We start from the raw sequence: 16,970 nt of genomic DNA on the forward strand, positions 1-16,970 counted from the left end.
TTAGGCTTTTAATTTAAATCAGAATCTTTCCACTCAAGAGTTTGAATTTAAGATATATAGAAATTGTAGTGTTTCATGTATTCCTGCTTTAGAATTGACATGGTAATCAGTTTTCATAAAGTTGTCAATGTGAAATTAGTACTCATCAAAAAAGTTGCAGTTAACTAAATTTTTGAGTCTATGTTCTCAGGTTGTTGGGAAGCATGGCACTGTCTAATCACTACCGTTCTGAGGATTTGTTAGATGTCGACACGGCTGCTGGAGGCTTCCAGCAGAGACAGGGACTGAAATACTGTCTCCCTTTAACTTTTTGCATACACACTGGTTTGAGTCAGTACATAGCAGTGGAAGCTGCGGAGGGCCGAAACAAAAATGAAGTCTTCTACCAATGTCCAGTAAGTAGGAAGTGTGTTGAAAGGTGGCTTTCAGATGTGTTCTGATAAAATGTACATTAGGGATTTTCAGGACTGTGGAATGAGTATAGAGCATTATGTGATTTGATGATAGACCTATCTAACTAGAGGGCTAATACTCTGATTTAATGGCATAAAATACTAAAAGAAAATTTCACCAATGGACAAACAGTGCAAACAGTTGTATGTACAGAGGGGAAGCTGCGATTTGTGTTAAGGCATTTTAAGTTTAATGAGCTTCTTGCTGAGGTGATTAACTGTAATATCAGTTTCTAACTTTAAAAATTTAGTAGTTGCACATCATTTGATTCAAGTTCTGAGTGCAGTGGAAACTTTCTAAACTCTTTCTTCAGCATGTATTTGGGTTATTGAAAAATACAGATCCTTTTTAGGAGGTTTTTGTTAAGATTTTCATGTACACACAGAATATCATGTCATTTGGTCTCATTCTTATTTCTTCAGTTCTCAGTCATTCCTTAGTTACAGACCTGCTACTTTTGTTTTTGTCTAGATGTGAACTTTTAACTTAAAAGAGGAATTTAAATTATTTAAAGAATTTTCATTGCTTTTAATTTTTTTCTAAGCATTTGCATATCTTTATCTCATTTTTGACTTAGTAGTTCTGTAGGGTTGTAGGATAATGACTTGGCCTCTCCGTTTCCTGAGGGAAGTGATTAATCTAGAATTGTTCGGGTCCATTGACTGAACCCAAAGCCCTGTCTTCTGGGTCCATAGGTCATGTATCATCTCATAGTTTTAACACCTTAATTGTTCTCTTAAAGGATCTTTTTTTTTTTTTTTTAAAGTTTATTTGAATACTGACAGCAGTGTATAAGCATTTTAACTGTTTTGGAGAAGTGCTTGGTGTTCTTCTAAGAACTTGATAGGAAGAGCCTAAATACAGAAATCATAAAAACAGAAACAGAAAAGTATGAGGAATGTCTGAGTATTGTTTAGAGCACTTAAGTTATTGTTGTCTGTTCTGCCTTGTCCCCAGGGAAGGATACAATGAATAATACAAAATTAAGTAAAATGTACAATATTCAATTATAATATTCTTTTTCTCACCTAGGACCAAATGGCTCGGAATCCAGCTGCTATTGACATGTTTATCATAGGTAAAACAAAAGTCTTCTTTTCTCCCTTCTTCCTTCTGGTCAGAAACATTAAGTTAGTAAAAACTTGTCTGTTACTTGACCAGCTAGCAATTTTATATTTGTATTTCTTAGAACTTGTTGGTTCATAAAGTACTGTAACTATGTTTTTTTTAGAATAGCCCTTATACTTGACTTGGGTTTCTACTTGGAAAAAAGCTGTGCCCTATACAACCTTGTTCTCTTAGGATTCTTCTGTAGAACAGTGAAATATATGGAATAACTAGAAATGTGTATATAGTTCCCTTATACACACATGCATTTTCCATCTATCATATTAATACATAATTAGAGAGATACAGATCCATGAAATAACTATACTTGTTCTCTTCTAGTGCTAGTGCTGTAGTAAAATACTGATAAGTCACACCAGAGACCTCAAACCAGCAGTCTTCAGAGACCAGTATAAACTGGGCCTTATAAACTGCTTGGCACATGTGATTTTTCTTGGTCTTAAAAGGGTTTTCCTCAGGATTTTTTTTTTAACTTTTTATTAAAACCAATTAACAATGTTATGATAGTTAACAGGTGAACAGTGAAGGGACTCAGCAATACATATACATCTCAGGATTTTGAGAACAATTCAATCTGTATACAAGAGCATCTCACCCCTTTGTTGTTCATTCATTCTTGTTTTGCTTAGATTTTGCTCAAGTAAGACAAGCATCCTAACTATCCGTTCTGCTTTTTAGAGGTATTTCTAACACATATTAAACATCCTCATGTGTTAATAGTGAAGGGGCCTTCCAGATCAAGGCATCTATAATTGTATCTCCTAATTGGAACCTTGAGTAGAGTATATGTTTCTGTGAGTTCAGACTATGGCATATTCTAGGTTTGTATGTTCAAGTTATGGCATGTTCTAGATTTAATAAATAAACTGGTACAGCCACTATGGAGAACAGTGTGGAGATCCCTTAAAAAACTGGGAATAGAACTGCCATATGACTCAGTAATCCCAGTGCTGGGCATACACCCCAAGGAAACCGGAAATGAAAGAGACGTGTACTCCAGTGTTCATTGCAGGACTATTTACAATAGCTCGGACAGGGAAGCAACCTAGATGTCCATCAGCAGATGAATGGATAAGAAAGCTGTGGTACATATACATAATGGAATATTGTTCAGCTATAAAAAGGAACGCATTTGAGTCAGTTCTAATGAGTTGGATGAACCTGGAGCCTATTATACAAAGTGAAGTAAGTCAGAAAAAGAAAGACAAATACTGTATATCAATGCATATATATTGAGTTTAGAATGTCAGTACCAATGATCCTACATGCAGGGCAGCAAAGGAGACATAGATGTAAAGAACAGACTTTTGGACTCAATGCGAGAGGGCGAGGGTGAGGTGATTTAAGAGAATGGCATTGAAACATGTACATTACCATATGTAAAATAGATGACCAGTGCAAGTTTGATGCATGAAGCGGGGCACCCAAAGCTAGTGCTTTGGGACAACCCAGAGGGATTAGGTGGGGAGGGAGGTTGGAGAGAGCTTCAGGATGGGGGGGAAACACGTATGCCTGTGGCTGATTCATGTTGGTGTGTGGCAAAAGCCATCACAATATTGTAAAATAATTATTCTCCAATTGAAATAATTTTTTTTAGAAAAAGGGCCAGAGTGAGCAATTAATAGACATTGAGAAAAGAGAAAACTGGGTTGGATGGCATCACTGAGTCAGTGGATATAAGTTTGAACAAACTCTGGGAGATAGTGAAGGACAGGGAAGCCTGGAGTGCTGCAGTCCATAGCGTCGCAGAGTTGGACACTACTTAGCGACTGAACAACAACAATTGCAGTTTACCTGCTTTCAACTGATACCTTTAAAATTTTAAAGCTGTATACTATAAGACTCAAGCTTAAATTGTATCTTCAATCATTCCCTAAATAGAATTGTAAGTAAATACAGATTGTAAATTCAGCATCAGACTTTCAGTGTGGTAGAATGCAGAAACTAGGTTAATAGAAACCATATTATGAAGAAATTCACTGAGCAACATTGATTAAGGGACTAATTAATATATTCTAGGCACTGAGATGTATTAACAATAAATGGTAGGGGTCTGAGAAAGTTATTATATTACCTAAATGAGGCGACATAATTCATGCAAATACTTGCTATTGATCTAATCACCAGGTCACAGATGTATGGCCTGGACTAGACTATCCCAGTCATTGTCTGCTTCGAGTTGGTCACTGAGAATATGGAGGACATTCGAATCTATCGTAGCACAACTGGGCTGTGTGTGTTAGTCGCTCAGTCATGTCCGACTCTTTGCAACCCCATGGACTGTAGCCCACCAGGCTCCTCTGTCCATGGAATTTTGCAGGCAAGAATACTGGAGTGGGTAGCCACTCCCTTCTTCAGCGGATCTTACCAACCCAGGGATCAAAGCCAGGTCTCCTACATTGCAGGCGGATTCTTTACCGTCTGAGCCACCAGGGAAACTGCTTTGGGGTATTCCTGATGCCCAGAACGCCACAGTGCTATACCCCTATTAAATGTCCAGACTGAACCTGGCTTCTACCAGAATTTTGTGTGTGAATCAGAATTTGCCTAGTGGACCAGGGATATACTTTATTCATCTGAAGACGGCTGCTGATATCTTTTTCTGTAGTTTCTTCCTAGATGTAGCTATATCTCCTTCGTTCTGTATGTTCTAGGAATTATAGACAGAAGGCTTTTCATTCTTGTACCGGAACCAATTAAAATTTAAAAGTTAACTGTTTAAAGTGTTAAAAAGTAGTTTGAAGGAAGTTGAAGGATTCCCTACCAAGGTAGTTAGGAAATATGATCGCTAAAATTGAGGATAGAAATTTACCTAGGATTTGTAGATGACACCTATAAATGTTTCTAGTTTTGATATCACTAGATACCACTGTTAAGCATAGAGAAATTATAATTTTTTCCCTTGTTTCCTGTGTAGATTTTTAAAACGTATTTGTCCTTTTCTCCCCCCCTTGCCTTGTTTATAGGTGCTACTTTTACTGACTGGTTTACTTCTTATGTCAACAGTGTTGTATCAGGTGGCTTCCCTATCATCAGAGACCAAATTTTCAGGTATTTTACTCAGACCTTTTTGGTTTGAAATGGTTATAAATCAGAAAAAACCATTAGTTACACATCATGAGATGAAGTTTCCCAGGAAGGAAGGTTAATACCAGAACCTCTCATATTGAATCTCATTATTTTATTCTCACTTTAAAGCCAAAACATCCAAACAATTGAATGACTAGTATTTTTTCATCTTGAAGAATCAAGAGAAAAAACTGATTTTGATTTAGGAGCTATGGCTTTATAGTAGTTATATAATTGGGTTATACTATATAACTATATAGTAGTTATATAATAACTACTATAAAGTAGTTATATAATATTACCAATTAATAAATATATTGTGACTAGCAAGGCAGTAACTCTTGACTCCTGGAAAATGTTATTTATTATCTCTGGAACATTCACATGTTATAGATGGTATTAGAGGTAATCTTGGTTCACAGTGGCCTGGTTGGCAGAAATGATAGATTAATTATACATTAGAGGCCTCTAGAATAACATATTAACACACTTTTATTGTCAGTCACCATTTAAAGGGCATAGCTGAGTTTTCAGATGTTCCAAGTTTCCTTAGCTCTGAAAACTGAAATAAGCTGTTTTTAGTTTCCAGGTTAGTTACTAATCCATTATTTGATCCACTGATCATTGAACCTTGACTGCTATCATTACTGATGCAGAGTCTTCAAAGTTTTCTAATTTGTTTGTTTTTTTAAGTTTAATAAGGTCCCAAATATGTTTTAAATTTTTTATCCTAAGGTAAAATATAAACTATTTTGCATTGTATCTTTAAAACTTATATCTTATAGAATTGAGGTTTGTTGATTTAAAAATGTTTAATTTTTTAAAATTACCTAGATATGTTCATGATCCAGAGTGTGTAGCAACGACTGGGGATATTACAGTTTCAGTTTCCACATCATTTCTGCCAGAACTTAGCTCTGTACATCCACCCCATTATTTCTTCACATACCGAATCAGGTGAGAATTTTAAATGGGGATGCTTTTTAAAATTGTGGGATATTAAAAAAAAAAATTGTGGGATATAGCTCATGGATGTGTTATCATCACCCTATTTGATATGATATAGAAAACACATTTTGAAAAGCAGCTTCTTGCTAAAGTGTGGGAGTAGGTGGATAGCAAAAAAATTTTCTACAATGTAGTGTTTATAAAATATCTTGAGGTTATATCAACCTTTAAGTTGTTTCTTCACTATAAGTATTATGCCCAGTACTTTGAGAGGTAGACCACCAAGTTGTAATCATCATGAAAGTTCAGTATTAGAGTTACGATGCATTCTAAAAGCTATGAATAACTTCCCTGGTGGTCCAGTGATTAAGACTCTGTGCTCTCAATGCAGTGGGTACAGGTTCGATCCCTGGTCAGGGAGCTAAGATCCCACGTGATGCACAGTGTGGCCAAAAAAAAAAAGCTATGAAGTTGGCCAAGATAAAACTATGCATTTAAGTTTTAACTAGCTTGTCTATATTTAGTTAAAAATGAAATAAGTATTATTTGAATACAGCCTCTATAATTAGACATAGTGCTGAGCAAACCCTGGATTTGGTTAAATAAAAAACATACTAAATTCACTTTAATAAGTACGCTGTACTGTGAGGTAAAGATAACTCATTACCTTAAGATATTAAGATGTATTTTTTGTTTTTAGATGTATTTTTAAATACTTTATGATGTATAGGTTTTTACAATGCCTATATATACATATGCATACATACTGGAAATAATGGTAACATATACTTAACCAGGAAGCATTCTAGGATTTTGGTATTGTATCCAGCTTTGATGTCTAGTTACATATATTCAGATCAACCTGTTTTAATTGTTTAATTTACATCCTGCCTAGGATTAGGATTAAGATATGCTTAAAATAATAACACCTATACATGCTTATAGGGTATTCTATAAATGAAAATGAGTCAGCAGATTCTCAGAAAAAGGAGGGAAATAGTAGTGTTGGGAAACAGTGAAGGGACGATCCCGGTAACTGAACAGTAGGTGCACGAAATAGTGACATTCTGCTCTGAGCTTTCTAGAAGCTAATGGAGAAAAGGGAAATGGGCTGCATAGCCTTGTGGTGAAAAAAAGACTCCATTTTCTTACAGCAGTTTTTCATAGCACTATATTGTAGAATGTGTTTCCCACGTTGGTCACTTGAACACAAGATTGTTGGCACCACTCTGTTTTGTAAATTTTTGTGTTGCCCTTTCTATTGTTAACTGACAGTCAAGTGTGTAAATTGAATGAAAGCATTTCTGTGGGTGGAGTCCAGCCAGTATCTTTGAGAGCTTACAGGAATAGATGGTTTTCTTAATTTACTTTGGAAATCCCTTTCACCATCTTAGCTCAAATATTATAGCTCTTAAACAGAAGAAACCAATGTGTCTCTACCACCCTTTTTTCTCCAGGATTGAAATGTCAAAAGACGCCCTTCCTGAAAAGGCTTGTCAGTTAGACAGTCGTTACTGGAGAATAACAAATGCTAAAGGTGATGTGGAAGAAGTTCAAGGACCTGGAGTAGTTGGTATGTAACCCAAGATTTGAGTTTAAACATCAGTTGCTTCTGAGACATTTTGGAGAATATATATGTGATACATATAATTGCTTGGTAAATACATGATGTAGTAGTGGATAAGACGGCGTTTCAATGTGAAAGATGCCATAGATTCTGGATTCTTCTCCTAACTATAATACAATAAATATAATGTATAAAGGTCATTATTTTATCAATTTAGTACCTTAAACATGAACTTTTCTAAAAGGATAGCAAACTCAATTATTCAGGGGTTGAATCTCCATTCTGTCCATCACATGGGTTTCTTGCTTTTCCTTCTTAACTTCTTATATTTGTTTTACTTGGAAAATTATTCATTATCATATTCTATAGGGTTACCAGGTATAGGACAGAAAAAGAAGATAAATTTCATACTGGTCATCTTTTTTAATTTCAGGGGCAATGTTAAAATTAATAGCACAGATTTTATTGTCAATTATCTCTAGCCTCTGATTACAATTGACATTTGGCTTTTTAAAAAATTATGAGTATCATAAGTTTCTGAGCCCTCAGATTCTTCAGTCTTTTGTTGTACTTCAGGAAATTATTATTACTTAAGCAGTGCAGTTCAGTTACTGGTCCTAAGCATATGTAGGATTCAGTTTAAATTTATTTTAATTAATTGCCACAAGTAGAGTCATAGTCTACATCTCTTTTTAAGGAATTATTAAGGGTCTAGTGCTAAAGAACTTTATTAACGTTGTAATTCTTGTTCAGTCATTTTGTCTGTTGGGGTAAGACCTCTCTCCCTTGTGACTGCCCTTTGTCTGGGCTAAATGCTGAAGGGACATCTTCAGAATTTTATGTTTTAGTCTCTTGCTACTTTTGAACATTTAAATTATCCTTATCTCTGTTTGAATTAGAGTCTGTGACAGTTTTTATTACCCATGTCTTAAAGAGTGTGTCTTCAACACCTCTCCTTTTCTGGTGTTTATTCTGATACTAGAAATCACTGCCTCCGCCCCCCCCATGCATATATACACTGTAAGGAATTCAGAGAATACAGAAAAATGTTAGAATACTCATAATCCCATCACTGTTACCATTTTGTTATATTTCCTTTAAAAATTGTTTCTAATTATGCATTTACTTTAATATAGTTTAAAGAGGACATGTCTTATTTGCTATAATGCAGAATTAAATTTTATTCTTTGATTTATTGTTGCTGTTTTCTCTGCAGGTGAATTTCCAATCATCAGCCCAGGCCGGGTGTATGAATATACAAGTTGTACCACATTCTCTACAACATCAGGCTATATGGAAGGATATTATACCTTCCATTTTCTTTACTTTAAAGACAAGATCTTTAATGTCGCCATTCCCCGATTCCATATGGCATGTCCGACATTCAGGGTGTCTATAGCTCGATTGGTAGGTTAAATTTTCCTCTGGTGCTGATTTACATGACTTTGTAGAATGAACTCCACAGAGGGTCTTACAAGTAGTTTGTAAATGGTATTTCAGAGAACCCTAGAGATTTTGAGGGAGATATCTTTGGGGGGATGGGGGGATATGTGAATACATTGGGTGGGAGTGGACAGTAAGTAAACTAGGCTCCATATTCTTTAATCAGTAACTCTAGTGTTATCTTTTTGTTGTTTTTGTTTGTTTTAAAGAAACTATTTTTTAGAGCAATTTCAGATTCATAGCAAAATTCAGCAGAAGGTATAGAGATTTCCCATCCTTCAGTACATGCATAGACACGTCCATTATCAATATCTCCTACCAGAGTGGAACCTTTGTTAGAATTGATGAACCTACCTTGACACACCATTATTGCCCAAAGTCCATAGTTTACATTAGGGTTCACTCTTGGTGTTGCATATTCTATGAGTTTGAATGAATGTATAATGACCTGTATCCTCCATGTAAAGTAGTTATTGGTTTTAAAGGTTCAGTGTCTTTTCCAGTTTCCAGAAACAGTTTTGTTGCCTAATGAGAATCACTATACTGGACCAGAGTTGCCTTTATTTTGTGAAGACTGGGGAAACAATTTCTTAATGTGTTTTTGTTAAAATTCCCAATTTTAAAAAATAATACAAATATCCTATAAAATCATTACAAAGAAGATTTAATGGGTAGACTTGTACTTTTAGTAGTCTCTCTTTGGGATAATTTCCTAATTCAACTAGTCCTATTTTTAAAATCTCGTTTCTAGGGTTATGACAGGTATAGCAGTAACCCCAGTCTTACCAGCTATATGATTCAAGAAATTTATTATGCTCCAGTAATACAATAGGAATACCATATGAATTGCATATCCAGAATGTAATCAAGTCATAGATGTCAGATATTTAAAAAAAGCTCTAGCTCCTGGGGTGAGTCTGATGGGTGGGTCCAAAATAAGTCTGGGAAGATAGACATGATGTTAACATGAACTTAGATACATTCCCAAGTACAGTTTGGAAAGAAAAGGATGGTGATGAGACGCCACCAATAATACTCATGGTATTTCTGGTGAGAAGAATCTGCAGTCTTAGCTTTGGAAGTGAAGTTTAGCTTCCCTCCCAATGTGTATTTCCAACACTGTGAATTTGCTACTTCCTATAACAGTCTTCCATTTTTGAGTAGCTCCATCAGTGAAGTCATCTAGGGCTAGAGTTCTCTTTGTGGGGACATTTTAAAATATGAATTTTCTTTAATATTCGTATTTTCTGTTCCTTATTTCACTTTTAGTAATTTGTGTCTTTCAAGGAATTTGTCCATTTGGTCTAAATATTGAATTTATTTCTATAAAGTTATTTGCAATATTCCCTTGATATCCTATAAGAGCTATAGTTACACATAGTGTTCTATTCTTGATATTGGTAGTTTGCATCTTCTCTTTTGTTCATCACCTTAGCTAGGGGATTCTCACTTTTATTGATCATTTAAAGGAACAATTTTTGGTTTCACTGTTTTTCTCTATTTGCTTATTTTCTATTTCATTGATTTTTGGAGTTATCTTTATTTCTCTCCCACTTACTTTAGGTTTAATTTGCTTTTCTTTTTTTTTTTTTAAACTTCTTAAAGTAGAAGTTTAGATGATTGATTTTAGACCTTCCCTCTAAGCACTGTTTTAGCTGCACTTAACAAATTTTTATTTTTTTATTAACATTTAATTCAAAATATTTTCAGATTTCCCTTGTAATTTAATTTTGATCTGTGTATTTTTCTAGAAATGTATCGATTTCCAAACATTTGGAGCTTTTCTAGTTACCTTTTGGTTATTGCTTTCTAGTTTTGTTATGGTTAGAAAACTTGCTGTGTATAATTTCAGTTTTTAAAAATGTTTTATGGCTTAGCATTATGGTCTGTCTTGGTAAATGATCCTTGTGTATTTGAAAGAATGTGTACTCTGATATTTGGGGAATATTATTCTATAAATGGCAAGTCAAATGATTGTTTTTCAAGTCTTCTTTATATTTACTGCTCTTTTTTGTGTATGTGTTTGTTCTCTGAGAGATGATTGTTGTAATCTCCAACTGTAATTACAGTTTTGTCTATTTTTTTAATTCTGAATTTTTATTCTTTTAAATTTGTTTCATGTATTTTAATTATATGCAAATATGTTTAGGATTGTTATGTGTTTTTAATGAAGTGCTTTTTTTATTGTTATAAAACCTCTATCTGTGACAATATTCCTTGCCCTAAAGTTGCTATATATTCCTGACCTAAAGTGTAAAGAGTGTTGATGTTTGTTTGCGCAGGCAGTTTGCGCAGTTAAGTTACTGTTGAGTCAGTTGATCCTGTTGAGGCTTGTTTTTTGTGTTTGTTAGGGTGGGGATAGAGTAGTCTTTACTTAAGTACAGTAGTTCTTAGACTTTGCAATCTCATGATCCCCCTAAGTTCTTACAAGTTATTGAGGACTCCAAAGAACTCTTGCTTACATGGGTATACAACATTTATCATGTTAGAAATTAAAACTGAGGAATTTTATATTTACTTACTCCTTTTTTAAAGTTTAAAATTTTTAAATTTATAATTTCCAATTCCGGTAATAAACTCATTACATGTTCAACCTTCTCTTAACTATGTTCTTACTTATTTAGAGTTTTAGTTTCCTCCTGACCACAAAGAAGCATGTAAAATCTTGATCTCCCTTGTGGAAAATGTTTTCTCTTTCTCCAGGATGAGAACTCAATAAAATTAAATGAGTATTCTGCACTTATTTCTAATCAAGATGAAAGAGGCAGTGGGGATTGTATTTCTCTTGTGTTGTATTTGTATTGTACCTTTCCTATTTAAAAATTTAGTTTTCTTGATACAGAAGTTGAGTTGTCATCATTTGTCCCCAAACCATGTATTATCATTCTTAATACTACTTTTTGTTTTATACTTTGAATGCTGCTATAAAATTTTGTTTTTGGTTGGTCTTAAGTCTTTTCTTGGTCTAGGTAGTTTGTTTTTGGACACTTTAGAGGCTCCTGCTGCTTATTTATTTCCATTCTTGTGTGTTCCCTTTTCCATCTACTGTTATTGTATATACACTTTTGTCTGAGATTATCAGCAATCTTCCTCTTTAGCTACATTGATTTTTTTAAAACAGTTTTTCTGTTCTTTTCTTAAGATAATAATCATACTACCTGGATTTAATGTTTTAGAATTTCCTAAGTTTTAATCTTCTCCCCCTTTGGGACCTTCTACTGAATTTTAAAGTCTTTATTTCCCAGAATAAGAAAAATCAAAAGATAAAAGTAACAAAATATCTTATATTTATGTATATTTTCTGATTGTTGTTGTTAGTGTTACAATAAATCCTGAGTGACAATTACTTTGACAGATAATAAAGGACATTTCCTTTCTCCCACATTCATTACTTTGCTTGCTCAAAAGATATTTATTGAGTACCTACTAGGTGCTGGGGAAAATGCAGTGAACAACTCAATGAAAATCTCTGCCTTCAGGGATGTAATGTATAGCATGGTGATTATGGTTAATAATACTGTATTGCATATTTTGAAAGTTGCTAAGAGAGTAAATTTTAGAAGTTCTCATCACACGAAAAAAGCTCTGTATCTATGTATGGCGATGGATGTTAACTAGATTTATTGTGGTGACCAGTTTGTAATGTATACAGATACTGAATCATTATGTTGTACACCTGAAACTAATATAATGTTGTTTGTCAATTATGCTTCAATAAAAATAAAAGAGAAGAAAGTTGAGGAGATTAAAAAGAAATCTCTGGCTTGGAATTTACATTGTAGTTGGAAGAAACAAAGTGTAGTAAATATCCACTCTTCACTTATGTCAAGTAGTCAAGTGCACTGGAGAAAAATCAGAGTAAGGGTGCTAAGAAGTGTACTGTTGGGTTGTTCTGATACACAGACGTGTGAGGGACAGCCTTGGTGACATTTGAGTTCATGCTTGAAAGAAGTAGCGGGAAACGGGCGGATGTGTAGCCGAAGGGTGCTCCAAGCAGAGCAGCGAGTACAGAGGTGCTGAAGCGCTCATGCGCTTGGTGTGTCTGAAGGAGCGCGCGGAGGCCAGTGTGGCTGGAGGCCATGGGCAGGGGACAGCGGTCAGAGGCGGTGTCACGGGGCCGTGGGGTGCTGCATGTTGCCATGCCTTAAGGCCACGGGGGAAGGACTTCTGCTGCCATCACAGCCCAAGCTTCCCAGTACTTCCCGCAGTAACAGCTAGGTCCTCCTTGCCGTTCAGAATTCTGTCCAATTATAGTAACTCCTCTCTTGAGTCTTCAAAAATGTATGAGACAGAGATCCAACAGCAGAGTAAGTCAAGACTCGACTAGAGACATTGCTTAAAAGGAATGGAAGTGTCCAAGAGACGTTCAGATGCTGGATGTTCAATATCACTGCTGCCTTTTTCTGATAGTCTTCAACAAGTTAATTTAAAAGTGGAGGCTACTGAAGGCGGTTGGTTGTCTTACTAGACCTCTTGTTGGCAGTACATAAAAGTTACCAGCAGAGGTCGTGACTTAGTTATATTTTTGTATCCTCGTTTCTGTAAGCAGGCAGGTTAATAAAGAATTGTTCCACAGTACGTTAATAAATTCAGTAAAATTTTATCTTGGGTTGTTAGAAGTTGTCTGTTTGCTACCTTCTGTGAATTATCAACCACCATGTAAAAAATAACTTGATGAAATATATTTACTGTGAACACATTGAGCATTTTAAAACTTGTTATAGCATACATACTCTAGAATCTTAACGTTAGCATGTGCATCATGAACATGTGTAAAAGTCTGTAAGATTCTATAAAAAAGTATAAAATTCAATGAGAAGTCTATAAAAATTCATACTTGGCATGCCCAGTTGTTTAGATTCTAGGTAAATGAGAATTTGTATTAAATTAACAAAAAAAAAAACCTGATGGAAGTTCTTATCAAAAGATTGTCTTCTCTTTCAAGGAAATGGGTCCTGATGAATATGAAGAGATGGAAGAGGAAGGAGAGGAGGAGGAGGAGGAAGACGATGACGATTCGGCAGACATGGATGAGTCTGATGACGATGAGGAAGAGAGACAGAGGAGAGTCTTTGATGTTCCCATTCGAAGACGCCGCTGCTCTCGCCTTTTTTAGCAAGCCTCTGCTGACGGAAGCCCTAGGATGAATCCAGTCTTTTAAATAGATGTTTCAATAATGTCAGTAACTAAACTGTTCTCAGCTTATATTAATAGCAGGAAGACTAGCAGGAAATACTGTACCAGGCCCTGGGTTCTGTGCGGCGCTACTTTAGGAATTGGAGTGTTTGGGTTTGCTGTGTGTTTTTGAGGTAGAGGAGGAAATGGGAATCTTTTTTTCTCTTCTAGGAGTTAATGGGAGAATACTTATCTAGCTAAGGAACAGACATTTCTTTATTTTAAAAAATTTTATACTTATAAAAATATGGAAATGGAAGGGAATTGGTTTGAAAGAGGATTTAAAATGAATCAGAAATACCTACACAAGGATAGAGAGAAACTATGTGACTGAATGGTTCTGTGAAAAGACTTATAAGTTATATAGAAATGAACAAAATTTGTAATTAGGCTAATCCATTTAGTGATACCTATATATTTTGTACCTACAGGGAACTAACTGACTAAATAGCTTGACTGCCAGTTGTTTGTCCTTAGACAATCTATCCTTGAATTTAGAGTTTTCATCACAACCTTGAATTTAAAGCTATCAGTATGGCCTTGACCTTAAATCTAGTCTTCAACTCTACCAACTTTGAATTTAATTTAAGGTTTTCAACACTATGACCTTTACCACACTGTTCACAGATGCTTCATTTTTGAAATGTAGTGTGTAAAAGTATGTATTGTGTTTATTAACAAGGTTATTCACAGTGTCTCATGTAGTCTAAATTTGTAAATACTGCTTCTGTTTTGTTACTTGACTGTCTAACTTTGTGATAAGTGACATGAATTTTATCTTAAGATCAAGTATGTTTTCCTGAAACATATAAAAAATTCTTTTTTTGTAATAATATATAATTGAGAGTTTGGAAATGAAATCCTCCAAATGCTAAAAACCTCACATTTTGAAAACAAATTCTGGTTCCAATCCTGTATTTTGTGTAATTGCCTATTTCCCATAAATACATATATTAATAAGCCTTTACTCTTAAAAGGAAGATTAAATCAAAACTCTGGCCTATTGCCAGAGGCCCATTCAAAGTCATTTTCTGGCTGTAACTAAACTATGTCATGTATTATACCTTTCCTTTCCCCCAGAAACAGTTCCTTTGTAGGGAAAGCTGTAGAAAGAGGGAAGTCACACAGGATTAGGGAGTTGCCATCAGGAAACTTAAAGGCAAACGCAGCCTTTCACATTGGCTGACATGAAACCTGTCAGAATGTTCTGAAGTGGAGTGAATAGCCTTTCCTGACCTTTTTTTTTTAAAATAGAGTATTATCAGGGTGCCAGATCCTTCTTTTATGCCTATCCTTTAAAAAAACAAAACAAAACATTGGTTTTTTGAAAAATAAACTCCCAATAAAGTAGTAACTAAAAGTAGTAAATGTTGGAAGTTAAAGCTGGTTCCAGGATCCCTCAACCATTCTGCATCTTTCACTTTATGTTGACTGAGTTCTTCCTAAGGTGTGATTGATTAGTTGATAACCTCAACTTTTATTTCGTTGGCAAGAATGTGTATTCACACAGAAAAGGGATCTAACAGTTGGTCTGACTGTACTTTTGGTGTTGTGAACCCCATTTCTGGCTCTGAGTTCCCTTCAGAACACCACTTGTCTTTTACTCATTTGTCTGAAGCTTGATGTATCAGAATGAGGCAGATAGGTAAACAGTAACCACATAGCTCAGAGTTTTTTTTCTCTTGTGAAAAGTCAGGTAACTAAGCTCATGGCTGATAAGGTGGCCCAGTCTTTCCAACATTCTGGATTACGCCCATCTTCCTGTTCTGCCATTTGTAGCAGACTTCAAGATCACTCATGGCTTCAGTGTAGAAACTGCAGTCACACTGTATTCCAGGAAGGATGATGAGAAAGGGGGAAAATTAAATGGAAAGTAAAAAGTCAGACAAGCCTGGAGAGGTAAGCCAGCCAGGTCTCTTAACAGGAAAATAAGTAGAGATGGGGCAAGAGATGCAGGTATTAACATGGGCAGCACGGAATCCTAGTATGAAGAAATTGTAATGGCCCAAGTAAGACATTCTAAATCCAGGTGTACAAGCTGGATTTAGAAAAGGCAGAGGAACCAGAGATCAAGTTGCCAGCATCCTTTGGATCGTAGAAAAAGCAAGAGAATTCCAGAAAAACATCTGCTTCATTGACTATGCTAAAGCCTTTGACTGTGTGGATCACAACAAACTGGAAAATTCTTCCAGAGATGGGAGTACCAGACCACCTTACCTGCCTCCTATGAAATCTATATGCAGGTCAAGAAGCAACAGAACCGACATGGAATAACGAACTGGTTCCAAATTGGGAAAGGAGCATGACAAGGCTGTTTATTTAACATCCTGTTTGTTTAACTGATAGCAGAGGACATCAGACCAAACGCCGGGCTGGAGGAAGCACAAGCTGGAATCAGGACTGCTGGGAGAAATATCAAAAACCTCACATTTGCAGATGACACCACCCTTATGGCAGAAAGTGAAGAGGAATTAGAGAGCCTCTTGATGAAGGTCAAGAAGAGAGTGAAAAAGCTGACTTAAAACTCGGCATTCAAAAAACTAAGATCATGGCATCTGGTCCCATCACTTCGTGGCAAATAGAAGGGGAAACAATGGAAACAGTGACAGACTATTTTCTTGGGCTCCAAAATCACTGTGGACAGTAACTGCAACTATGAAATTAAAAGACGTTTGCTCCTTGAAAGAAAAGCAATGACAAACCTTAGCATATTAAAAAGCAGAGAGATTACTTTGTTGACAAAGGCCCGTTTAGTCAAAGCTATGATTTTCCCAGTGTGCGGATGTGAGAACTGGACGATAAAGGCTGAACGCTAAAGAATTGATACTTTTGAACTGTGGTGCTGGAGAAGACTCTTGAGAGTCCCTTGGACAGCAAGGAGATCAAACCAATCAATCTTAAAGGAAGTCAACGCCGAATATTCATTGGAAGGACTGATACTACTTTGACCACCTGATGCAAACAGCAGACTCATTGGAAAAGACTCTGATGCTGGGAAAGATTGAAGGCAGGAGGAGAGGAGATGAGAGGATGAGATGGTTGGATGTCATCACCGACTCAATGGACATGAGTTCGAGCAAACTCCAGGAAATTGTTAAGGACAGGAAAGCCTGACATGCTGTAGTCCATGGGGTCGCAGAGTGTCAGACACAACTGAACAACTAAACAAGATATTCTACAGGCTTGA

The 16,970-nt window shown here is 35.7% G+C and overlaps 1 protein-coding gene across 1 annotated transcript in view; it reads left to right on the forward strand.

The window, feature by feature from the left end:
- Positions 1 to 14,810, forward strand: part of FBXO3 (F-box protein 3) — a 33,134-nt gene extending 18,324 nt beyond the window's left edge. The window contains exons 5-11 of the mRNA XM_020911635.2: positions 191 to 395; positions 1,486 to 1,531; positions 4,548 to 4,632; positions 5,485 to 5,607; positions 7,056 to 7,171; positions 8,382 to 8,572; positions 13,554 to 14,810. Of these exons, the coding sequence (XP_020767294.1) occupies positions 191 to 395; positions 1,486 to 1,531; positions 4,548 to 4,632; positions 5,485 to 5,607; positions 7,056 to 7,171; positions 8,382 to 8,572; positions 13,554 to 13,724 (937 nt within the window). The 3' untranslated portion in view covers positions 13,725 to 14,810. The remainder of the gene's footprint in view (positions 1 to 190; positions 396 to 1,485; positions 1,532 to 4,547; positions 4,633 to 5,484; positions 5,608 to 7,055; positions 7,172 to 8,381; positions 8,573 to 13,553) is intronic.
- The last annotated feature ends 2,160 nt before the right edge of the window (positions 14,811 to 16,970 follow it).

The sequence above is a fragment of the Odocoileus virginianus genome, chromosome 10, assembly GCF_023699985.2.
Source record: "Odocoileus virginianus isolate 20LAN1187 ecotype Illinois chromosome 10, Ovbor_1.2, whole genome shotgun sequence".
In the NCBI taxonomy this organism is placed as follows: Eukaryota; Metazoa; Chordata; class Mammalia; order Artiodactyla; family Cervidae; genus Odocoileus; species Odocoileus virginianus.